This window comes from Engystomops pustulosus, chromosome 9 (assembly GCF_040894005.1).
Source record: "Engystomops pustulosus chromosome 9, aEngPut4.maternal, whole genome shotgun sequence".
In the NCBI taxonomy this organism is placed as follows: Eukaryota; Metazoa; Chordata; class Amphibia; order Anura; family Leptodactylidae; genus Engystomops; species Engystomops pustulosus.
In genome coordinates this window covers 93,397,935-93,424,553 of record NC_092419.1, presented here as the reverse complement: position 1 = coordinate 93,424,553, position 26,619 = coordinate 93,397,935, and the positions used below count along the sequence as shown (strand labels likewise).

The following is a 26,619-nucleotide window of genomic DNA, read 5'->3' as shown; positions in this document are numbered from 1 at the left end:
TTTTTTTTAAAATCTGTGTCACGCTTTACTGTGTGTAGGCTTTTAAAACTGGGTAGCAGATCTGCAGAGTGGAACAAAGAACTTCTGCAGCAGAAGAGTAAGTTTTCTATCTTGCCTTAAGCATCTACTGGCATTCTTTATTGGAGCCCTTGTTTCACTAATGCTGTAATTATGTCGGCCGTCGTTTGAAAATTGTGCACTATTCTTACGTGATTGTGTTTTATGATTAACCCCCAGCAAAACCATAATTTTATGTGTATAGTATATACTCACCAGCCACATTATTAGGTACACCTGTCCAACTGCTCGTTAACACTTAATTTCTAATCAGCCAATCACATGGCGGCAACTCGGTGCATTTAGGCATATAGACATGGTCAAGACAATCTCCTGCAGTTCAAACTGAGCATCAGTATGGGGAAGAAAGGTGATTTGATGCCTTTGAACGTGGCATGGTTGTTGGTGCCAGAAGGGCTGGTTTGAGTATTTCATAAACTGCTGATCTACTGGGATTTTCACGCACAACCATCTCTAGGGTTTACAGAGAATGGTCCGAAAAAGAAAAAACATCTAGTGAGCGGCAGTTCTGTGGGCGGAAATGCCTTGTTGATGCCAGAGGTCAGAGGAGAATGGGCAGACTGGTTCGAGCTGATAGAAAGGCAACAGTGACTCAAATCGCCACCCGTTACAACCAAGGTAGGCAGAAGAGCATCTCTGAACGCACAGTACGTCGAACTTTGAGGCAGATGGGCTACAGCAGCAGAAGACCACACCGGGTGCCACCCTTTTTTTTTTTTTCAGGCAAAGTGCCCTTCTAGCTGCTTGCAGGGTATGTTACTATATATTTTGGTGTCCCCAGGGCTGGCATGTAAAACTACACGTCTGCCCAGTGTCCTCGGCACTTGGCAGCCACAATATCTTGCTTGGTAAATCTTTCCACACATAATAGCTGAGTGAGGACAATAATTCTCTGATCATTATTTGTATTATATGTAATTTATACTGTCTACTTCTGTTGGGAATAAGGAGTCTGAATTTATTCTGCTAAACGCATTGATTTTTCTGTTTGCTATATATTTATTAGGGCTCTTTATAGAGTGCGCATCCTCAGCGTTATAAGCAGCACTAGTCTCTATTATTTAACTTCAGAGACTCCAATTAAAGGGAATCTGTCAGCAGATTTATGCTGCCCAATCTGATTTCTGCAAAGCATCACTTTTAGTTTTCTTAACTTCACATTTTATCAGGTGCAGAGTGCTAGAGGCCTATCCATGAGGCAGATGAACAATATTTGACACCTCTGGCTCCCCTTAGCTATCTATCGCTGATTGACAGCTTTCTCCTTAGTCGTGACTTCACAGAACCAAGGGTGTTGGATTCAGATCCTTTGTCACTAATTTGGCTAGTTAATTTATTTTCAAAAGGACTGAAAAATATCACAATGCAGAAGTTCTAGAATTATTATTGTATGGGGAAAACTTGTATTTACAGAACCAGATGCCTTCGGAGCTTTTTTATGTTTTATTATTGCATTTGATGTAATGTAGGGTGAAAGTCTTCTGTCTCTTTCCCTAAACGGTTTTCATTAAACATTTAGGTGGGTTTGCCTTCTGTAGATGCTTCTTCCCTCTCTTAGGCTAATAACACATGGCCACGCTCAGGACATGAATCACGGTCACAGTGCCGAGGACAGGACTCTAAGCATCACAAATATACTAGATAATAGAAGATTTTGCCCAAAGAACCGCAGTACCTGACTATAAGGTCATGCGGCAGTCACCGCCCCTAAGCCTGCCGCCTCATGAATACGTTTGCGTTTGTAGTGTACAGCGCTGCAGTGTTTGTTAGCGTTATCGGAGGTTTCCAATAATGCCAGCAGTATAACTCTGCTGCGTCTGTTTTAGCTCTAAAGTAAGCAGCTCTTAGTGCCGTTTTTGAGGGTGACAGGTCCTCTTTAAACACTGGTCTCTCCTCCCCCTCCACTTCTTGCAGCTCCTAGATTACACAGGGAGAGCCAATTTCTGCTCATTGTAACAGCCTATGAATCTATGAAACTCCCACCAGAGACCCTCGGGCTCATTAGCACAATTCTTAAACTTAATTTTAGAAGGAAGGAGGCCGTGGATAACAAATATAAGCAGATTACCACAGTCATGGTGCGTCGGAAACGCTCATTTAAAAGAAATCGTCAATCACGTACTGAACAGAGTAGGGCGTTGAGTATTGGATAGATTTTTGAAAAATATTTTACACATTTTTAGTTTTTTTGTGTATTTTGCAAGATATTCCACCACCCAACCTTGTTGTTAAATCCTGTACACAGGCGGTCCCCAAACTTAAGGGCACCTGACTTACAGCCGACCCCTAGTTACAGACGGACCCCTCTGCCCAGTGTGACCTCTGGTGAAGCTCTCTGTATGCTTTACTATAGTCCCAGGCTGCACTGATCAGCTGTAAAGTGTCTGTAATGAAGTTTTATTGATAATCCTTGGTCCTATTAAAGCTCAAAATTTTGAAAATCCAAGTGTCACAAGGACAAATTTTTTTTGGTCTAGGGCTACAATTATAAAATATATTTATTTTCCAACTTGCATACAAATTCAACTTAAAGAGAACCTGTAAACCCCTAAACTAAATATATTTCTATAAGCTGCCATTAGAAAGCCTCTATCCCTTCATTGTCCCTCTACATGCCTGTAAACTTAAGCAATGAGGTCCTAAAGCTGTATGCAAATGACCTGTGAAATGTCCGAGTCATTAGCATATTCAAGCTGTCCAGCTTATTCATGAGTGGGAGGCACAGCCACACCCCCAGTGCTTGACTGACAGTCTGTATAATGGTGTGAGGTATAATGGTGTAATTGCTCCTCCATGTGCTTCCTGGTGCTGGCGCCCCCTACAGTCTGTGTGTGTATAGGAGGGATACAACACCTCCAGGAAGAACATGTCTGATTCATGTGTAGCTGATGTCTGTGTCTCTGTGTATTAGGAGGATGCAGCATGTCAGCAGATAAAGCACAGACACTAGCAATGTTTTACTATACATTACACAGTCATGAGCAGGGGGAGGAGAGGGGAAGGGTAACAGGGGTGACATCACTGCCTCTGACCATGTGACCAGCCTCATTTACATAATAAAGAAAAGATGATTTTATAATTAATGTATAAAATAACTAGATAAAGGCTGTGATGGGATCCTTGTGAGCTGCTCCAACAGGTAGTAGTAACAGGACAAGTGACACAGACCTGAAGACAGGTGTCCTTTAAGAACAAACCTATAGAACCTATTGTGTAGGTAACACGGGGACTGTATATATTTACATTATATTGTTCCCATCCTGCAGGCTGGGCAGAAATGTTTAACTCGAAATGTATTTAGTCAATTTCTGTTAGTTTTCATTCATTGCTCTGATGAATGGATGAATATGTGATTTAGGAACTGAGGGGGTCTATTTTTAATAGTTTTTATTGTGACTGTATTTCCTAGCTGTTGGTTTGGTAAATTTAGCAATTTTCACAGCATACAAATGACTGCCACTTAAAGCTACTCCTTTTGCAGTCAACATGCAGCCATTATTTGCTTTCTTTTCCTCCCTCCATCTGTTCAGACAAGGTTTCGCTGTAGGTGGTTACTGTGGCAGTCTTCCCGGGGGCATGAATAATTGTTGACGCGTAATGTGTACACTATATACAAACCATAGGACGCTTGTTTTATTGGTTCATTCCACTATACGCCATACTACCTGTTTTTAGATAAATAACAAAATATTTGGTCTGATATTTGTGGAGTTGATTTAAAGTAAATGTATTATATGGATTGGTCATCGGGAATCGAATCTCGAAAAGCACTTTAACGAGGTTGGACACTTATTCACAACTTTTCCATGGTAAGTACAATACCCTAATAGGGGTCACTAATGTACTTACCGTGGGAACACTTCCCTGTTGCAGTGGGTGACAGGAGGTCTGGGTAGTAGGACTCCAGTGACGTCCCGTTTGCAGCTGGCTTCCGGTTTTTACTGTCTGCGTGCCCCTCCATACATACCACTTCCATGTCACTGGTTGGAAAGGAGGGCAGAAGATATCTGCACTGAGTGGTGTTTATCATGGAGGGGGCATGTAGACAGTAATGACTTCACCACCCCAACATCTGCCAGAAGCATTCAGCAAACATAACAGGAAGTCCTGAGTCCTGCTGCAGGTTGGTCATGTGACCCGTAGCTCCTATGGACAGAAGAGAAAGTTTACCGGGGTAATTACAATATAAGTGACCTTATTGGGGTATTGTACCCTGCTAAACTTTCTTATTATTTGCTTACTCCTTCAAAGGGAACCTGTCGCCACATTTTTCACAAATACAGGAAGTGACCGGTTCCCATAGAGCTCTAGTAACTATTTGACACCTTTCTTTTAGCTAAAAATGCTTCCTCTGAGATTCCCATATATTCTATACCTTATAGATTTACCTGGTATCTAAGCATGGCTTACAGCGAGTTGAGGTGGGCGTGGCCTCCTCGGGCTGAATACAGCAGCTCCTCTCCATCCTATTTCTGTATGCAGATGTATTGTCATGTGAACAGGGTGACATCATTGCATAGATAACTGTACAACAAGCATATATCTCATGAGATCACAGCAAATTGTATCACCTGAAATCACAGCAGCCTGCATGGGGAGGAGTAGAAGCCCATGGAGGCTGCTGTGATCTTTTTATGTGGTCAGATAAGTACATGGGGTACAGTTTGCTAATGTTAAGTAGCTGAAGGACCTGTGATGTAGTCTCCCTGGTCACATGACATTAGGCCACACCCCTCGCTCCAAAGATGCATAGATACCAGGCAAAATTATAACTCTGATTTTATGGGGATCTGAGGGAAACTATTTTTAGCTAAAAGAAGGGTGACAGATAGTTACTAGGGCTCTATAGGAACGTGCCACTACCTATATTTGTGAAAAATGTGGTGACAGGTTCCCTTTTAAGTATTCATATATTCCAATAGTAGAACACATGTATAACATTATATAGGTGGGTATGTATGTGTATTTTATATATATATATATATTATTTATTTTATTGCAAAAGGGTCGGTCCGATCCATGAGCGGTTTTATTACTTTCCCATCATGTTTGTGCGTGCGTCACGTAGACCTAGGTTGTGCGTCATCCGTGTGAACAATACAATAAGTTCCACATTGATGCCTCGACATATAAAGATCACATCACGTGTCAGAGTGACACAGGCTTTTGCTTTTCTGGGGGTCTTTTACCATTAATACCTCCTTTCATGCATCCGCCGGAGGTCAGAATCCTGTTTTTTGTGTGCGACTGCTTTCTGAGCGAACATTTTCTTAATTAGAACTTTAAACACCACTAATGTAAATTAATTGCATTGTGGAAATGTTAATAGCCCGGCGGAGGTAATTGCTCTTATTATAGGCTTCTGCAGCGCAAAGTCTTCCAAATACGCCGTGCTGGTTTTTTTAAATTATTTTTTTATTCTGCTACGTGAAAAGCTCAACGTTGCAGATCTGTCCGTCGCGGGAGCCTAAGGGGTTAAATCATTTCATGCTGGGGGGACATGCACATGTATTAAAATGGCTGTTTGTATTGATCTTGCCTTCAGACACGAGATATAAATACGTTAATTGCCCTTGTGATCGTAGCTCATGAGTCGCAGTTATATATGACCCGTCTGTGGCTTTACTTCACTGTGAAGGTCACTGGTAACGCTGTGGATAGCTCGCATTATGAAAGTATCGGATATTACATGCGGGTGCAGTTATTTTTACAGGAGACGGATAATATCATATTGTTTACAGTCCTGTCACCAGATTTTACAACCAGCCCCCTCAGGTATGAGTATGAAATGTTCCTTCTGGCATTGCTTATTTTATCTTAAATTTCACCTCTTTACTCCTAAACAAAAAAAAAACTAATCTAAAGTGGTATGCAAATGAGCAGAGAAGAGTCACTTTTAGAGACTGAAGGGAGACTTGCACTTTTTCATTTCACATGGACTTGTGGTTCTGGGAGGTATAGGATCGCAAATAAAGACCGGTAAGCACATTGTTGAAAATGCAAGGTGCAGATAAAGATCCAGTTCTCGCCTATTTCTTTAACTGTCAGAATCTCTGCTTCTATAGATCACAGAATCCACAAGCTGGTTATGACCCCCAAAAAATAGATTTTTCTCTTTAATTTGACACCAAAAGAACCAAAGATAGGGGTGTGTGACCTTCCCTCTTCAGCCTCATCTTAGGCAAAATATGACTCTTCTCTGCTCGTTTTCACGTGACTTTGGAGGAGATTTTTAGAACAATAAAGAGGGAATTTTCGAAAGGTCATTTCATATGTTACCTAAAGGGGGCTGCCAGTTTAATGGGGTAAACTCTGGGGACAAGTTTGCTTTAATGGTATATGACATTATAGACAAGGTTCATAGCAGTATCTTTACACGGGGACAGAGATGTATCCGTACAGCTCACTACTTTGGGTCACCCATCGTCCTACACGCATAGGTAGGAATATATGTACCCGGAAGGGGCCCCTGCAAAATTCCAGGCACTGCAGTTCCATGTAGATTTGAGAATGGGACCCCTATTCACATGGTCCCAGCTCCCCCACCAATCAGCTGTTTATCCCCTATCATATTATTAGGAAATATGTTTTTTATTTTGCAAAACACTAGAGAAATTTTTAAGATTGCAGTGATGACCCTGAATTAAAAAAAAAAAAACTGAAGACCTTGGCCTTCAAACCAAATTCCTAACAGACGTTCAATCTTAATATGGTTGGAGAGTCAGTCTTCCTTTTAATTCCCTTGATCATTAACCCTCAAAATAATTATGAAATCTTCCCATTGATGATAAGTCACGATATATTTTGGCATTTTATAATCATTTATGGTATGTTTGCCTTGCTAAACAATCCTCCCAGGTCACACATTTCCTAACCTCCGATGCTCTATATCATGTAGTGCATCCTATTCATTCTGCCAGCAGAAACCTTCACAAACAGTTAACACCACTCATCTATGGCTGTAGGTAGATTTTCCTCTTGCTTTCGCGTCTCTTTCCTTGATTGCAAATTCATCCTGAGATCTGTTAATTATTCCCCCATTCACATACTAAGAAATCTACTTTACGTCTCTTGTTCCGTTCTTTTAGGTTGTGGTATCTTATAAGAATTCTACTGATGGGACATATGGATGTCTTCAAGATATATCCCATTATACAGACCCCCCCTACCTGCCTGGACTATGGTGGAAAGACAGGAACAGGTAGTGGTCTGTCAGTGGCATTACATAGATCGTCATTCAGGGAAAATAAACAGAAGTTCCCAAGAATGTGCATCTGCACATGTGGGAAGGTATCTGGGGTGAGAACCCCTGAGCACTAGTAATACAACTTCTCCACTCCCAATTTTGGAAGAAGAAGAAGAAACTTGGATGAAAGTGAAATATCAATGCACACTTTAAAATAAATTTCCCTTAAAGGACATCTACCACCAGGATGAAGGATTGTAAACCAAGCGCACTGACATACTGGAGTGTGCCCCCTCTGCCAGGATCCTTTCTTCTTTTAGCTTTATTATGCACTGCTGTGTTTTTTATTTTATTTTCTAAGACATTTTGAAATGATGCAAATAGGTGTTAATGGAGCCCCTCTGGCTCATTTGCATAATTTCCAAAGCCTTGTTTACTTATAAACAAGGGCTTAAGTTGGTAAAAAAAAGAGCAGATCCTGATATAAGCTGTATGCCGGTGTGTTTACAATCCTTCATCCTGGTGGTAGATGCTCTTTTATAATAAATGTTCAGTATAGGCCTTGGTTATGTAATGAAGGAAATGGCATCACTGAATTATCATCCTACCTCCTTCCCTCAGTGTCTGACGTCACATTGTCATTTCCGGCGCACTGTAAATCACACTGCTTAGACTGATTTATTATACCGTATTTTTCGGACTATAAGACGCTTCTTACTATAAGACGCACCCCAGATTTAGGCTTCCAAAAAAAGGAAAAATATATTTTACACCAATTAAAATATTTCTGTCGGTTGCACTAAAGCACAGCACACACAGACATACATTTACACACACAGGTCGCCTATACGCACGCTCACACAGCTCACCTATACGCACGCTCACACAGCTCACCTATACGCACGCTCACACAGCTCACCTATACGCACGCTCACACAGCTCACCTATACGCACGCTCACACAGCTCACCTATACGCACACTCACACAGCTCACCTATACGCACACTCACACAGCTCACCTATACGCACACTCACACAGCTCACCTATACGCACACTCACACAGCTCACCTATACGCACGCTCACACAGCTCACCTATACGCACGCTCACACAGCTCACCTATACGCACGCTCACACAGCTCACCTATACGCACGCTCACACAGCTCACCTATACGCACGCTCACACAGCTCACCTATACGCACGCTCACACAGCTCACCTATACGCACGCTCACACAGCTCACCTATACGCACGCTCACACAGCTCACCTATACGCACGCTCACACAGCTCACCTATACGCACGCTCACACAGCTCACCTATACGCACGCTCACACAGCTCACCTATACGCACGCTCACACAGCTCACCTATACGCACACTCACACAGCTCACCTATACGCACACTCACACAGCTCACCTATACGCACACTCACTCAGCTCACCTATACGCACACTGCTCACCTATACACACACACACACACAGCTCACCTATACACACACACACAGCTCACCTGTACATACACACACAGCTCACCTATACACACACACAGCTCATCTATACACACACAGCTCACCTATACATACACACACAGCTCACCTATACACACACACAGCTCACCTATACACACACACACACATACACAGAACCACACACATACACACACACATACTTCCCCCATTCCTCTTCTTCTCACCCTGTCCCAGCGCAGCATGAGAGTATGAGACCTGCAGTGATGTAAGAAGCATGTGATCAGTCACATGATTCTGACATCACCGCAGGTCCCGTACAGTAGGACTTCGGGGAGAGTTAAGAGCAGTGCGGAGGCTCTTCTCTGTGAGATCGGGTGCAGTTCTGGGCAGCACCCGATCTCCCTTACAGAGGTCAGGAGGGTCTGGCAGTGCTGGATCCTCCTGACCTCCGGACTATAAGACGCAGGCACTTTTTAGCAAGATTTTTTCTTGCTAAAAAGTGCGTCTTATAGTCCAGAAAATACGGTAATAACCTTTATATTGGGCCATCATATTATATAGCGCTTTTACATATGCAAATAAAACACTACATTGCAGATGGGAATATTCACAAGATCTGTTCTTCACTTGGTCATAGATTGCAAAGGATTGTACTTGGCTTTCTGTGCCATTCCTAACCCGTCCCCTTGGAATTTTGTCCCTTTAAACGGATGGGTAGGGGCTGGAGGCAGTGCTGCAGGTGAAAGTTCCCATATAATCTCTTTAACCATCACCCTTCTTCATTTTGCACCAGTGCTGTACTCGCATCTGAATCTTTAACCACCTGCAGTGGGGAGGGGAATTGAGGGGAACTTCAGTCCATCCACTGATGGCTCCTGTCAACCAAGAACAAAATGGTCATTTGTAGACCGCACTGTTCCTGCATGTTTGTACCTCATCAGCACAGAGTAGACTTATTTTTGAAGCAATGCTTTATCTGAAAGATATGCAGATGATCTCATTCTGTATAGTATGTCAACCAGGTTATGCATCAGCGTAATGAAACCGGAGCAGACATTCCTTGGACCGTTTCAGTAAATGATGCCAACAAAGTCATTGGAACCCATTGTCTGTCTGTGCATTTACTAGGAGTAAGGATTTGTGCAGTAAACCCCACTGTTCTGTATTTATTACTGTTCTCCGGCAGTAGGACTGAGCTTGTCGCCCACGGCTTGTTTTACATTATTTTTTTTTCTCTTTTGATTACTCACATTTTTATTGATTGTGGGAAAGAAGTGGCGAGTTAACAGATGGGTGTCCTGAGGCTTCCATTATTTGACCTTTTTTAGTATATCTGCAGTGTCCAGGCGGCGAGGCTACAGCAGTCACTTGCCGTTCCCATAAAGCTCCTCAAACTGCAAGCAGCACAATCTTCCTATTAAAATCCAACCCGCTGGCTGTATGTGGAAGGAGAGAACTACTGCAAATAACGTTTCTAAGAAACCGATGAATAGATGCACGCGTCTCCTCTGCCGCTACCATACAGTCTAAGGAGAGAAGATTTCTAAATCCACCGCTGCTGCTCTATACTAACTGCGTGTACTTCAGAGCAGCATGCACAATTCTGCCGGTTGTCATTGGACTCAGTCTACCAGACTGGCAGGGGGCATTACTGTAGGGGCTGCTGGGCAGGGGGCATTACTATTGGGGTTGTGCATTTTTGAGGGGGCCCTGCTTTGGACATTTTATTAATGAGTAGTGGCTGCATTTCCCATCCTAGGCTTACACTCAAGTCAATAAGTTTCCCAGTTTATTTTGTGGTAAAATTAGATGCCTCGGCTTATACTGGAGTCAAATTATACTCAAGTATATGTGGCATAAAAAGGGGGCTACAGAAGAATATGCATCACGAGGAAGCTACATAAAAGGGGGAACTATAAAGGGGCTACAAATAAAGACACAAAGCGAGCTACAGTAACTAGAGAGGGTTACTGGAGGGGTGCTACAGAAAAGGGGGCATTTTAGACCTATTATATGGTTTGGGGTTTGATATGGAGTATTGGGTTGGGGACTACTGTTATAATTCACTGTTATTAACGAAAGATACGGATATATTTCCAACCTGTCTCTATCAGTCCCGGTTTATACACTTTCTTTTGCCCCTAGACACGACCCCATAAATTCTGACTTGTGGTTGGGGGTTTTTCTCTCTGACGGCCGTGCAGCTGTGATTCTGTCTCTCTCTCTCTGCTCCCTGCACTCTAGACCCTCCCATTCCAGGACGGAGCTCACACACTGACTTCCTGCCTGCAGCTGCATGATGAGAACTACAAGTTACAAACAGATAAGTTCTTTAGATCTATGTGTTGTGGAATAGCAGAGTTGTAGGAGAGCTGACTGTCATTGTGTGTAATATGCACCTCATGGATCGTATCATGGAACCATCAGGAAACCATGTTGCATCACTCCAGATCAGTGCACCATCCCCAAACAAGCGGATCGTCAGAGGCTACTGGGGGCGTATTGCATTCACTCATAGAGGCTATGCCATGCCCCGAGTAGCCTCTTCAGATAATTTGGTCAGTAAACTTTATTTAATATTCAAAGGACTTAATACAAGGAGAAGATAAATACTGTTTTTGGATGATGCTACTTCAGAAAGTAGGTCCCCGATGGTAGATTTCCCTTAAACCCCTTTCAAAGTTCATAGAATAATCCTCTTCAGGGTCCTGTATTGTACAAAGGAACATGAAGCTGCCTTCATCTGGTGCCCAATGGAGCATCTCCCTGCAGTACATCTCGGTACAGCCTCAATTGGTTGCATTGTGCCAGCAGTTTCGTACAGATCTTCATTGGATGATAAATGACCCCATGTTGTGTGGGCTACCTCTGACTGCCAGACCTACCTTTATATTAAGAATATGGTTGGGAATCCACATTCCATGGCTTCTGAGAAGGAAGATTTGGCAGTGAATTTTTGGCCATTGATTTTCACAATTGTTGCAGAACCATGGTCCCCAAACTCCATTGTTGGGACAAGAGATGAGGGTCTTATGGCTTTCCTTACAGTGTCCAATATAAGGGGTTGTCCAATGTAAAGTATTACATTGTTACAATTATGGTAAAGTATTTGAACCCTGGAGAACTTGGTTGGAGACCACTTCTGCAGCTTTTTTCTTTTGGTCAACTGCAATGTCAACCAGGCTCCTCCATAGTAAAGTGACTGGTATCGATCTCTAAGGGTGCATGCAGGGGTGTAACCTGAGGGGGTGCGGTCGCATAAGGGCCCAAGAGGCTTAGGGGGTCCAAATGGTGTCATTTGCCCATACAAGAAGACTAGTTTAGGCAGTTCTTAAGTTGAATTTGTATGCAAGTCAGAACAGGTATATTTTACAATTGTAGCACCATCCATTTTTTTATTTTCTTCCCAGTAACAATTGGATTTTTAAAATTTCGTGCTGTAATAGGAACAAGGATTATCAATAAAGCTTCATTACAGACCCCTTACAGCTGATCATTGCAGTCTGGGAGTAAAGTAAAGCATCCAGAGAACTTCACTAGCGGTCAGAGGGGTCTGTCTGTAACCACGGGTCGTCTGGAGTGTCTTTAAGTTGGGGACTGCCTGTACTATAAACCATAGATTATGGTTGGGGGCACTGGGGCACATCAGCTTTACATTACACCACTGGGTGCATGATACAGAGAAGCGATTGCCTTGTGACGCTCTAGTTAGTAGGAGATTTAATCCTTGGGTTCTGGACATTTTTTAGTATCCTGCCGGTGGCCGCACTGTGCACGAGAGCGGATGTGAGGATTTATGGGCTCATTTTCCTTTGTGCCACTGGAAAGTGATTTGTGGTCTTAATTGTCATGCATTTTTTACAAAATATTACAGCAGTTTGTTATTGGGGGAATTCTGAGCCGTCATGTCGGACACTGCCGCTTCCTTGCAGTAAATCTTCTGTGTATTTATTGAACTTGAGCCGTGTCTCTTATGTGTAGTTTGTCTGGTTAGTATTTTATGTGGCTTTTTACATTTTTTTTTTTTTTTTTTTGGCTGTTCCGTAGCAGGACTTTAAAGAAAATCTGCCATCCAAATCCATCGTGATAAACCAGGCACCCCTACTCCTAGATCCAGGCACAATCTTCTTATACCTGTTATCCATAGCCTCCTTCCTTTTAAATCAATTTTATTATGCCAGTGAACCAGAAAGGCTCCTGGGGATGTTTCAGAATCCCTTCCATACTGTAGCTTTACAGGCTGTTACACTGTACTGGAGAATGCCCCCCCCCCTTCCGCTGTGTAAGATTAGAGCAGCCAGAGGGAGTGGGAAGTGCTGAAAGGGCAAATGGGTAGTGTGTCACTGCCTGTGAAGCTGCAGCACGGAGGGGTTCTGGTAACATGGATGTGGAAGACATAGCAAGCATTTATATTTTGTTCGCCGGAAATTTCTGTTAGAGCAGACTGTGTTAAGAGTTACAAATATACTCACCTGTGTTGATTGAGACTTTATTTCCGGCGAACAAAGTATAAATGCTTGCTATGGCTAAGGACCATATAGGTCAGAAACGCGTCAGATTTTTACCTGATTGTATTTGTAACTGCTGTCTTTCCACGGAACAATAAAGAAATATCTTCTACTTAAGCACCAGTGAGGGACCTCATCCGTTCCAAATATAAGAAGATGACCATAGTCACTGTACCAGGATCTATAAGTAACCATGCTGGATTTTGTTGGAAGGCTTTCGTTAAAAGCAAAAGTTTCCTTCTTTGGGGATCCAAGACTGAAATATAGCTTGAGATGTGGACAGGCGGTTTCTCCAATGTTCACCATGGGGGTTAGTGAGACAGCTGAGCCAATGACTAGCCACCAGTGCAGTAGATGGAGTGTGTTCGAGGACTGGCTGATCCTATAGAATCATTGTAACGGCATCCATAGGGTGGCCTCTGGGGATGGAGGCCAAGGATGTTTTCTGACTTGTAGGCCTATGACATCATTGGATCACCCCGGCTTGTGTGGAAAAGGAGACTTCCATCTAAAATCGTAGCGGTAGAAATTCTTGGTTAGGATGAGTAGAGAAGGACTCAAAGGACAAACTTGTCAGTGTATGTCGCACACTGACCCTTCCACGTAAGGATTTGTTTGCATAAGGAAAAATTGCACTCACTAAAGTGACCTGCAGAAGCCTTCACACGTTATTCATCCAATTAATTGAAGACCCAAAGAATGACAATTAAATGCTCAGATTGGTGGGTAGCGTACAATCGGTATATATATATATATATATATATATATATATATTTTTTTTTTTTGGTCTAGGCCAATATGAATACAGTGATAACAAATGTATTTAATATGAATACTGCGCTACAGTGTGACCATTACATAATGAAACCGTTTTTCCTAAAACTTATTGCATTGTTGCCTTTCATATCTTTCAATTTTTGTCGATTTAGTTGTGAGGGCTTGTTTTTTGCATACAGACTTGTAGTTGTGTGTTTGTATTACCTTGGGGTTCATATAACTATAAAATAGTTTAATAGAATTTTTAGCCTTATGGGTAATTTAAAGCATAGCTGTAAATCTTATTCAGCTATTCCTGAAGTGGGCGGGAACTTCCTGGTAGTGATATCAGTTAAGGGCATTCATATGAATCAGGACAGTATGTTGGTGATTGGCTGACTGGAAGCATGACTCTTTTCTTCAGAATTTGATTCATCTTTACTCGTTTACATATCAGAAAAAAGGCTGTAATTAAGGTACAGTGTAAAGAGTGGGTCATCCTTTATATGATATGGGGAGCAGGCAGAGGTCGCATTAACTCCTCACCATGCGTCATAAACGCATGATGAGGCGCCACCCCCCCCCCCCCAAAAAAAAACAATTGCCATGCGCAAAAGCGATCCGACGAGCGCTACAAAGTAGGGAATTATCAGTAGCCTGATCGCAGTGCTTGCCGGACCACTCAGCAGGACAAATGTTCCTGTGATCCGTGCCGGCTGTAGAGACCCGGAGCAAGAGCGCCGGCCCCGGGTGAGACATGCGGGCTGCGGGGCTGCTGCTCCGCCCCAGTTCCCAGTGTCATCTCTAGTGGAACAGTCTGGATCCCGTTGGCGGCACTGCTGCTCGCTGTACTAGTTCTTCTTGCGGTAGTTGAAGCCGGGCTGGGTGACAAGATGATTTGGGCTGTCAATGCTAGGGCATCCACTACCGGAAAGTAGAGGGGGCAGAGGTGAATGCAGGGGCGAAGGCCTGACTGGTGGTGGCTTTGTGTAGGGTGACAGTGTGAAGGAGAAACGTATGGCAGGTGCTGGGGAAGGCATAGCTTCCTGCACTGTACACGTGTCCTGTATGAAATGGCCAATACCGATAAATATACCTATAGATGCTGCTGCACTGCACGTGTTCACCATCATGTCAGGATCTGTGTGTGTCCTGCCTGCCAAAAGTCTCCATTTGCTCTAATGTGGCAGGAGAGGAACAGAAATCCTGACCACACCCTGAAGATATAAGGCTTGGGTCACATTTGTGCACATTTTACTCCTGACTAGATGTAGTTTTTTTTTTTTTATATATATATATATATATACTATATATTTTTTATATACATGACCCTAAAGCCTAGGAATACCATTTCCCGGTGTCTGTGATCTTCAGAAAACTACCTGTATACAGAGGTCGCATTAACGCCTCACCTCGCGTAATAGAGCATGATGAGGCGCTATTACCCTCCAAAATAATTGCCATGTGTAAAAGTATGCATGACAATTATTCCCTGTGGCGCGCAGGCTGAGCGGTCTGGCTCAGCAGGACACGTGATTTTCATGTATAAATAGCGTCTGTTGATTATATACAGCTATGAGTTATATATTTGTATTACTCCTACCAAAGAAGCAGCAGCACTCCACGTCAGAGTTCAAAGGTGTTTATTCACCAGGTGAAAGGAAAGCGACGTTTCAGCTAACTCAATGTAGCTATTTTCACTCCTATATATTTTGTATTCATACTCCTCCTCGGCTAAAAATACGCCTCAAAAATAGTAATAGCAGTATTATTACCCTACTGGAAAAAATGTTATTTTTTAGGTATTATTCTGGTAACGGTTGTATCTGGTTTTTATGGCAGGTGTTTAGGCGTCTTTTACAGCACTGGTGTTTAACATAAGCCATAATGCTCTCTCCAAGTGTGATGCTCCTATAGAAGCATCAGGTTCCGTCACACTTTCCTTCCTTAAAACGGATGAATGGCTGCGTTCTGCGGTGTGAAGGAAGCCTCAGCATATGCTGTGTATAACATTGTATCATTATATGAATCCAACACATCTTATTTCTAGCATTCAATTCCTCTGCTTGGGATTGTATGGGATTTCTACTATCGCGTGCATCCTGTGTGTGTGTTTTTTAATTTTTTTTTTTTTCTGCCTCTTCGTATGTAAGCGATCTAATTAAAGTGTCGGACGCGAGAGTCTAATTGTGCGAGGTATCAGACGTGTCAGAATCCACCAGTAGTCTCACACTTGGATTTCACGCCCAACGCTCAACAGCGCAGCGCTCCGGAGATTGGCACTGCCGTACTTCAGCTCCGAGAGGTGTTACGATGCAGCAGCCGGGTTAACCCTTTACTCCACTCAGAAATTACTTGTAACAAGTCTTTCCAATGAAAGTGGGATCCGCCACCACAAACCTCTTGCCTTATATCTAACTAATGGTACTGGGAGGACCCTAAATGCAGGGAATGTTTTTTTTAGACCACTACTGACCAGCGACGTTCATCCAGCTTCTCAGGTTATTTTTTGCAAAAATGAAGAAATGTGTGGATACTTAGAGATTGACGTGCATAGGTATGTAGTATCGTCCTTCTATGAACAGTGACATCACTGGGGCCTCCCTCCTGCTGAGTGACGTATCCATTTATAAGCTTGGAGGAGGGATGCAATACACTGCATCCGCCGCTTCCCATAGACTTCTATTGCCTTTGCTGACCCTATATGTCACTCAGCCGGAGGGAGCAGGATGAAAAGACGTATAGTGCTCAGAGGGAGGCAACAACTATGCCCCATCTACCAGTACAGTGGGTGAGGTAGACTGACCCTTTTAAATTTTTCACTCTTTCTTTCATTGTAGCCAATTGGTAAGATAAAAAAAAAAGTTTTTTTTTTCTTTTGCTCATTAATGTGCACTCTGCACCCCAAGACAGAATAGTGGCAAGGCACAGATCTGGCCAAGGTTACAAAAGGATTTCTGCAGCACTCAAGAGCACAGTGGCCGCGATAATCCTTAAATGGAAGACGTTTTGGGATGACCACAACTCTTCCTCGACCTGGCTGTCCAGCCAAACCAAGCAGTTGTGGGAGAAGAGCCTTGGGGAGAGAGGTAAAGAAGAACCCCAGGATCACTGTGCCTCATCTCCAGAGATGCAGAAGGGAGAAAGTTCCACAAGTTGCCTATCACTGCAGCCACCAGGACATATGAAGACATATGAAAGCCGCATACAGTGTGCAAAACACATGAAGGCCTTCCACACTATAAGAAATATGATTCTCTGGTCAGATGAGCGGAAGATTGAACTTTTTGGTGTTAATTCTATGTGAGGAGAAAACCAGGGGAAGCGACACATGCATGATATCGGGCGCACAATCTTAGTGAATCGCGACAGAGTGCATGATCTTCGGACAATGGACTTTCTGTGAGCTCCTCGTTTTGGGTAAGTAAATGTGCCCCAGTGACCCTAAGCTCACAGCTAAAATAACAAAGCAGAGGCATCAGAACATCTCTGTGACCATTCCTGACTGGTCCAGCCAGAGCCCTGACCCAAACCCAATTGAGAATCTCTAGAGAGACTCGAAAATGGCTTCCACCAACATTCACCATCCAATCTGAGGGAACTGGAGAGGATCTGCAAGTAAGAGGCAGAGGATCCCCAAATCCAGGGGGGAAAAACTTGTTGCATCTTCCCAAGAAGACTCCTGGCTGCACCGGCTCCAAAGGGGCTTCTACTCAACACTGAGCAAAGGGGCCGAATACTTATAATCATGGGATATTTCAGTTTTTCTTGTATAATAAATTAGCCAAAGTATCTACATTCCTGGGTTTATTCCTGTCAAGATGGGGGCAAAGTGTCCATTATTGAGCAAAAAGAAGAACGTTATGATCCTACTATTTGGCTACAATGAAACAGAGTGGAAAAACTAAAAGGGGTCTGAATACTTTCTGTACCCACTTTATATGTCAATGTATACGCTGTGATGTGAACCCAGCATAAACCATGGTACAATACATCCGTCTGTACAAGTCTGGAAAAGCTGTGCGAAAGCTGCATCAAACACTGATCCTTTCTAATAGAGGAAGAGAGTGGTCTCTCACCTTTTCAGGTGTTTTTCATGTGGATATTTTTTTAGTTAACTATTGTTGACCAAATTTTCTGATTTTGGTTCAGTTGTGCATCATTTGGGGACTTTGGATTGTACCTTGAAAGCAGAAGGTGTAGGGGGAGAGGATCAGGCAAGTAGGATACAGTCTGCCCAATCCTTTCTTCCCAAGGATGCTATATTTCTGGAAGTGACTTATTCTCCTCTCTAATAAAATGATTTTCTTTCTTTACATATTTCTGCATATTCAGAAGAAATTTAATCTATAGATAAGTGCATTGGATGCAGATTTCATGTCTACGACTCACTAGACTTTACCTTGTGTCTCTCCAGAGAGTTCGGTCAGACTTGCCAAATTGTTCAGTGTTGGTTGCAGATGAAATGGGTTTTAAACTTCTCCAACAAACTATCTCTCGTCTTTTTCAGGGTGAAGAACATTAGACGAAGGAGCAATGTCTGTGGCCAACGATGAGGACATCCCTCAGGTGGAGAGGAAGACGGTCACCGATTTCTGCTACTTGCTGGATAAATCAAAGCAGCTCTTCAATGGTCTGAGGTTGGTGTCAGTCGAGCGACTAAGGGAACAGACAATGTTTTATTGGGAATCGATTAGTCTGCGCTGTGGGCAAAGGTTGCAGCCATTTTCCTGTCCTAGTTGGTTTAGACTGATCCATCCCATGACTCGTAAGAAGGACTTTCTTGCTGATGTCTATTAAGCAATCACAGCTCTCTATAATCAGCACTGAGGGAGAACTTCAGCCATGAATCAAATTAAACACATCTCTGCTGAAAAATGGATTTGAATTCTAGTTACACACTTGTGCTTAGAAGACCACACGTTCTGCCCCATTAAAGAGGCACGGTATGAAAATGGGTGGTTAGCTTTAGGCCGCGTTCACACCTGGGATTTGAATTAAACTGCATCAGAGAAGGGCTTGGTCTAATCACCTATGTGCTTCTACTAAAACATGGATGGGGAACAAGCACCACATGTTTTGGTTTTAAGCAATGCAAAACATGTGGTGCTTGTTACAGTCCACAGTTATTTCTCACATTGAGAGGGGTTGCCCTCACCAACGTATCCAAAAAATAGTGGCTAAGTTACATTTCACTGGGATCCCCAGAAAAAGGGATTGCAAGCTCTTTGTGAATTTGTATGTGCGGCCATCACTGCATTCGTCAATGTGGTATTGGAGAAACTGTGTCCTGCATATTTTGTCTTTTATCTGAAATGTATTAATGTTTACGTGCCCATGATTTAAAGGGGTTGTCCACAGGTTGCAAAGAGTGGCTGCTTTCTACCAAAATCAACTCCTCTTCTGACCATGGGTAATATCTTGCATGGCAACTTAACTCCATTCTTCGCTATATAGTTGCAGTACCAAGCACCCCCACAGTCAGGTAGGGAGCCGGTTTTGAAAGAAAGCAGCCATTTTTTTTCCAGATTATAGACAACCACTTTAAAGGTGATCGCTTAGCCTCCAAATAGGTCTATTTGTGGAGGTTGCATGGCACAACTTCCAGGACTTGAAGGATCTTCTGCTATCATCTTGGTGCCAGATACCGCAGGAGGTCTGTCACAATTCAGGCCTCTCCTGATCCGAGCTCTGGGGCTTCATAAGTGGGAATTCCACCGTGTATTGTAGGTGGAATATACAGTAATTTTACTCCTGGGACTTGACTACAAATCTGTTGTATATTTTTTCTGTTTTCTTTCCTAGTTCCTATATTTAGTATTCATGAATTTTTTTTTTTTTTGTAAACAGCAGTTCAATTATATAGCGTCATTGCTCCCATTGACACTGGAGAGATCCAGAAATAGAACAAAGCACCCCTGGAGGATCTCCCTCACTGAGGCCACTGTGATATTATTAATAGTGTTATTTTTATTGATATTGAACCATAATCTTCCGCTGCATTTTACACTGGTAGGTTCTAACTCCATGGAAATAAAGTTCCTCATACACATTTATTGCAGCGGGAATTATTAAGCAAATTAGATCTGGTCTTATCAGTGAGATTTACTGTTGAAGTTAACAAGGGCCTGTGCATAGATCAAGTACCAATATACTGTACTAGGGTACATAGAATGCAGAGAAGCGTTATGTATTCTCCTGATACCACCAGGATGAAGGATTGTAACCCAAGCATAGTGGCGTGTGCCCCCTATGGAAGGATCTGCTCTTCTTTAAGCTTCTCATTCCCTGGTTATTACAAAAAAAGGGTTAAAAATTATTCAAATGAGCCTAAGGGGCTCCCGGCGCCGTAGGTGTTAGTGGAGCCTTGAGCCCCTTAGGCTTGTTTGCATTATTTGTAAAGCCTTAAAAAAAAAACAAAAAAACAAGGGCATACAAGGCTTAAAGAAGAGTAGATCCTGCCAGAAGGGGTACACACAACTATGCCCATGTGCTTTGGTTAAAATCCTTCATCCTGGTGGTAGATGTTGTTTAAATGGGTATTCTCATCAATTTAGTTAATCTGATATATATATATTTCTTACATTTTTAACAACCTCAAATTTATCTGTGTGAAGATTCATTAAGGTTTTGTGGTCCCTTAGAAACAAAGGACAGCTGTCTTTGGATATCACCGCTGCTGTTGGCGTGACTGAACAAAGAACCAAATTGTTTTTGCATATGATAAAGATGGGAGTTACAGTATGTCCCCCAGCCGTCCTGTAGTAATGAAGGCTGAATCCATGGGGTCAGGCAGGACTTCACATGCTGCATGTGTGGCCACCTCCGTCGGGTGCTGGGGCGGTCATATCCAAGGACAGCTATCTTGTTTCTAAGGGATAACAAGACTGCATGTAGGGCAAATTATCTTCACACAGTTTAATTTTTTTTTTTAATAACATCCAATTGCAGAAATGTAAATAAAGCTGATGAATTAAATGTAAATGCCCTCCCCCAAGTATTAGGATCTGCTAACAGCATGCAGGGACGTCCAACATACGTTTGTAATTAATGTCTATATTATGCTCTGAGAAATTCACATTTAAATCCATATGTCTCCCAGTCATTGGGGGACATGTATCCGGACTTGTACGCCAGAGCTTCTTGATGTATCCAAAGCAGCGGGGACTACATAATACGCCACCATCATAAGCAGTGTCCCCCATTGCGACTCCAAGTGTACTGGGGAATGTCCTCACACTGCTGTGCTCCTGGGTCTTTCTGTATTTAGCTGCTTCACAGTTTGGCTAATTTTCTTTAAAATGCCAAAGCGTTTCTGGGTTACATACCAATTGTTTGGAAAACTCCATGTCAAGCAAGTTCTTCCTTCTTACAAGGGGATGAGATATCCCTAAGAGATGCTACTTTATAAATTGTTGGTGTCCAATCGCTGCGCCCCTCCCGATCCAGCTGCATCCCAGTCACCCTCTTTATCGGGGAACGGTAGCACAACCCTTCCACTGGTTTTAATAACCTGCAGACAGTGCTAGGCTGTAGAGCTGTGTAACCATACATTTGTGTGAGTAGTAGCAGCAGGGCTGTGAAAATGTAACTTTTTAGTCTAGGTTTTGCAACCAGAATACATCAGTAACATCCGTGCTGCTCAGAGCTCCTTTTTCATGTTCTAGATGTCACTGCTCCGTGTAAGAGAGTTGGGTAGATACTTCTTCTCCACATGCTGTCTATGGGAGACTCCACACCTTCTGGTCTTCACTCACTAGTTTCTGAGACTGAGAATTGACAAAAGGGTTTGCAAGTGGGTAAAATGCTAAAATATTTCATGTTGCGCCCAGAAATAGTATTGGGTCCGCTCCAGTAGCTCCCAATACGTTCGTGGGGTGCTTCACATCTGTGAGCACTCTGATGCACTCGCATATATTACGGTATTGTAATACCTTGTTAATGAGCAGATGATATCCGCTGAATATTGCTGCGATCTCCGGCCTCCAGTAATCAGAAACTCATCCGTAACCAGATATATAAAGATCCATCTTGCTCTTCTTTCTACAAGTAACTTCTGCATTTGCCAAAGGATCAATACATTGAGCGTCGGGGCATCACTATTCCAAATGTATCATAATAGTCTGTGTGCGTCATCAGAAGCCTAAAAGCATTAACCCTTTTCTGGAATGTATTTCCCACCACGGGTAAAGCCATATTAAAGGCTGAAATCTTCTGCCACCTACAATTGAGATTTTTGAAAGTTTTTTACCCACTTTACTGCTGCTGCGAAGCATTTGGTGCATTGTGTCTCAAAGCTCATAACTTTTTCCGTAAATTTCACATTCATAGAAATTCTGGTTTGTACAGAAAGTCCAGAATGACCTTCTTTGCTTTTGATGGGGTTTTGTTTTTGCCCCCCCTCCACCCCCACCTTCTTTGTGTCCCAGATCTCATACTTTTATCTGCGATGTAATTACTATCCTTTATTACATGGGCAGCCTTTCAGTCCTTAGCAGCTAATAGGGGAGTCCTGGAGAGTTCAATCAATACTTTGGATTGTGTGGAAATCCTTGAAGGACAATGAAGAGGGTTAGGAACCTCCTGGATGGTCTGCGTTTTTCATGCTCGACCATTTATTTTAACAAAGCCCAATATAAAACTGAAGAATGAAGGTCGTTAAAAGAGATCCAGCTACACGGCTCGCTATCACGGATACCTACGGAGAAGTTCATATGGAGGTTCTGTCATCTCCCATGGGAGATGGGTCTATGTCTCTATTGATCACTATGTTGTTTATGTTGTATACCACATTTATAAATGGCGCCCACGTTGTAGTATGTCCTAGTATGGCCAAATACGCAACTTCTATCCATTGGTCGCCTTGAAATTAGTTTTACACGATTACGTTCCTCTCTTTATACACGTCTATGATCAATGACCTTTATTGTCCTTCACTTCCGGGCAGGTAGGGGGTTAACCCCGTGTAGTTTGCGTTGCACTTTGAAGCCATTTAATAAGGTCAGTTAAGAAGCGGAGGTTTCAGAAGCACTTTAGACGCTCGGTGCTGCCGCAATTCATGTGTGTAATGTCAATTTTCTGTTTTCCTTCATTTTCTTTTCTTTTTTTTTTTTTCATGAGCTCGGCTAAAAAAAAAAATGTCTTCTCTCCAGCCCTGGAAAATCAGCAACTGTAGAGGTTTTCACTTTTAATTTTCAGCTTCACTGCCCATTTCCCTGCCAGTCGGATGATGTGCTCCGACTTCACAAACTCCGAAAGTAGAAATTGGGGACAAATAAAGGGGCTACTATGTAAAAGTAATAATAGCGGATGCGAGGGGCAGGACGTGGGCGCTCGCTCTTTGGGACTAATGGCGGGTTTAACCTTTTCACGGTTTGCAAATCGTTCAGGAAACAGGTAAACAAATACTAAGGACGTCATTTATGGAGGACGCGCACTTCTGGATTAATCAACTGCACATAATGGCAAATCTCGAAGATGTTTCCTTTATTAGATTTTCGTGGTGGGAATAATGGGCTGTAGATATGATGCGAATGTAATTTTTATATATGGCCTAAAATTTAAAATTGACTAAGCCTGGAATAGCCCTTTAAGGGGTTGTGAAACTCAGACATATTGGGGCTCATTTACTAAGGGGCTGAATCGCCGGGTTGCCCGAATATTACCGTTTTGCGCCGCTTGTCCCTGAATTGCCCCATGTTTTTTGCGCACGCGATCGGATTGTCGCATCGGCGCTGGCTTGCATGTGACAGAAATTGGGAGGGGGGGGGGGTCACCGTCGGAAAACCAGACGGATTCGGAAAAAACGCGGTATTTAAAAAAAAAAAAAAAAGAATTGTCGCAAGATCAGCACTTACATGCACCGCAGAGAAGAAGGTGAACTCTGGCGGATCTCGGCGCAGCAGCGACTCCTGATGGACATCGTGCGCACGACTTTAGTGAATCCCGGCAGAGCCCGAATCCTCGTTGGAGAACGCGACGCTGGATCGCAACTGGACCGGGTAAGTAAATGAGCCCCATTTTGTCTTGAATTCATGCAAGTTCCTTGGGAATCGCTGCTGTAGTTCCATCAATTCTGTTCTAGAGCAGCACAAAGCCAGGAGGCAGGTCACTAGAGGACCAATTCTCGGACCACATGCAACTACCCAAATTACAGGAGGATTGTTATCCCCTAGTGTATTGAAATGGTACATTAAAATACTCCCTGACTGGACAGTTGTGGGGCAATTGGCTTTTCTGAAGGTGTTGGCACAGTTTATGACAGGATTGTGGGATACAGCTTGATAACCCGTACAGTTGCTCCTCAAGTCACGTGATGAGGCAGCGCGTTTCCTGTGGATCTGATTGGAAAGGGTCTGACTGCTGGGATCTCGCTTGATCATAGGATCTGGGGGTCCCATTCTCAATTGAATGGAGCTGCTGGTTGAACATGTGTAACGCCACTTTATATAACACTCCGGGAGCAAGACCCCAAGCCGCAATTCTGAATTTATCTCAAGGTCTGTACAATCCTCTGACAAACGATTATCAGACCCTGGCCCTAAACTGATCAAATCACTGGGGGGCGATTTACTGATCCTATCTAATTTATGATCATGCAAATTTAGATAAAATGTGCTGGAATTATCTGATGCTGGATGATAAAGCATTTTTACATGTCCAATGTCCAGTAAGTCATGTTTTAGCTGCTTCAAGATTCTAGAATGTAACAAATACCACAAAGTATTAGCATTTCCTACTTTTACATGGAATTGGCGATGGTCTGAATGGTTTCCTAGAAGTACCATTCATGTATGGAATCGTTATAATCCAGGACTGGATAATACCAATGTGCCGCATACATATAGCCAAGGACTTGAAGGTAACATTGCCGGCCGTTGTGGGCTCGGAGGCTTTGTAGTCATTGATCCCCTGGGCGCCTCCATCAACTCATTCACACTTGAGCGCATACTGAAATTCAGTCTTCTTGATAGTTTTCAGGGTGAATTTATATGTCCAATAATCATTAGAATTGATCACAAACCACAAAGCGGCGTGTCTACAGCTGCTATACAGTAAGTGCGGTTGACAGATGACCCTGATTATGTGATGTTCGCCTTGAAGTACACGAGCGCTCATGCGAGGTTCTACATCAATACCATGCAGAATAGCTCTGTACATGCAGCGATATTTGGTGAGATGTTATCGGATTTAAATTGGGAATCCTGGATAAATTATGTTTTATTCTTATTTTTTGTACAATGGGGCAGCTAGCAGTATTACATATATGGCTTTAAACACTAGGGAAAAGGAGAGGAGGCCTTGCATGGAGCATTAGGTGCTAGGACTAGTAGCTGGAGAAGGTGGCGGCTGTAACCAGCATGTGTGAAAAGGTCTGACAATAACTAGTATGTATGAAAGGGCTGCCATACCTAATGTATATGCAGGGGCTGCCACCACTGGTGTACTGCACCACAGGAGGGTCCCAATGCGCCTCATCAGACCCATCTCTAGGTAAGTATGCTTAATAGCCTTAAGGGAGGTTCAGTGTCCCGAATCGCCCTGACAGGTCCACTTTATATGTTGGTTCCTATTTCTGATCTAAGGATTTAGACTGAGGTGAACAACTTTATATTGGTCCAGGAGCCATATTGTCAGACTGCTCAACTTTAAGGCACCGCACCAGTAACCAACAACCACAGTACTGAACAAAATGCCACCACAGAAATTCTAAAAACCACAACTAATAATAATGCCGGCGACAATGGCGGCAAACCCCCAGAGCAGGCGGTAGCAATGGCGGCAGACCCCCAGAGCAGGCGGTAGCAATGGCGGCAGACCCCCAGAGCAGGCGGTAGCAATGGCGGCAGACCCCCAGAGCAGGCGGTAGCAATGGCGGCAGACCCCCAGAGCAGGCGGTAGCAATGGCGGCAGACCCCCAGAGCAGGCGGTAGCAATGGCGGCAGACCCCCAGAGCAGGCGGTAGCAATGGCGGCAGACCCCCAGAGCAGGCGGTAGCAATGGCGGCAGACCCCCAGAGCAGGCGGTAGCAATGGCGGCAGACCCCCAGAGCAGGCGGTAGCAATGGCGGCAGACCCCCAGAGCAGGCGGTAGCAATGGCGGCAGACCCCCAGAGCAGGCGGTAGCAATGGCGGCAGACCCCCAGAGCAGGCGGTAGCAATGGCGGCAGACCCCCAGAGCAGGCGGTAGCAATGGCGGCAGACCCCCAGAGCAGGCGGTAGCAATGGCGGCAGACCCCCAGAGCAGGCGGTAGCAATGGCGGCAGACCCCCAGAGCAGGCGGTAGCAATGGCGGCAGACCCCCAGAGCAGGCGGTAGCAATGGCGGCAGACCCCCAGAGCAGGCTTGTGTGACCATGGTCTGATTTCTATCCGCTGGAAGTAAATATAGAAGCTTTCTAAAGAAGGACAGCAAGCAGAGATCTAGAAAACCATGAGGTATTGATTACAGAAAGTATATTGGAAAATTGTATAACTTTTCATTACATAAACAATATCAATCATTTGGTGAAAATGGACAAACCACTTTAAAGACTCCACAACCCTGTATGAATGTCCTGTGATGGTAAAAATTGAAGGGACTTACACATGCTGATTGTAGTAGAATTGCTGCATAAATCG

General features: G+C 43.5%; 1 protein-coding gene across 2 annotated transcripts in view; it reads left to right on the top strand.

Annotated features, from left to right (window-relative positions):
- SCAI (suppressor of cancer cell invasion) overlaps positions 1-26,619 on the top strand; it is a 105,515-nt gene that overhangs the window by 32,844 nt on the left and 46,052 nt on the right. The window contains exons 1-2 of one of the 2 annotated variants that reach the window (XM_072123562.1): positions 7,230-7,279; positions 18,511-18,640. In XM_072123562.1, coding sequence (XP_071979663.1) covers positions 18,537-18,640 — 104 coding nt within the window. In that variant the 5' untranslated portion in view covers positions 7,230-7,279; positions 18,511-18,536. Of the gene's footprint in view, positions 1-7,229; positions 7,280-18,510; positions 18,641-26,619 lie in introns of those variants that run through there. The other variant, XM_072123561.1, reaches the window with a different exon arrangement.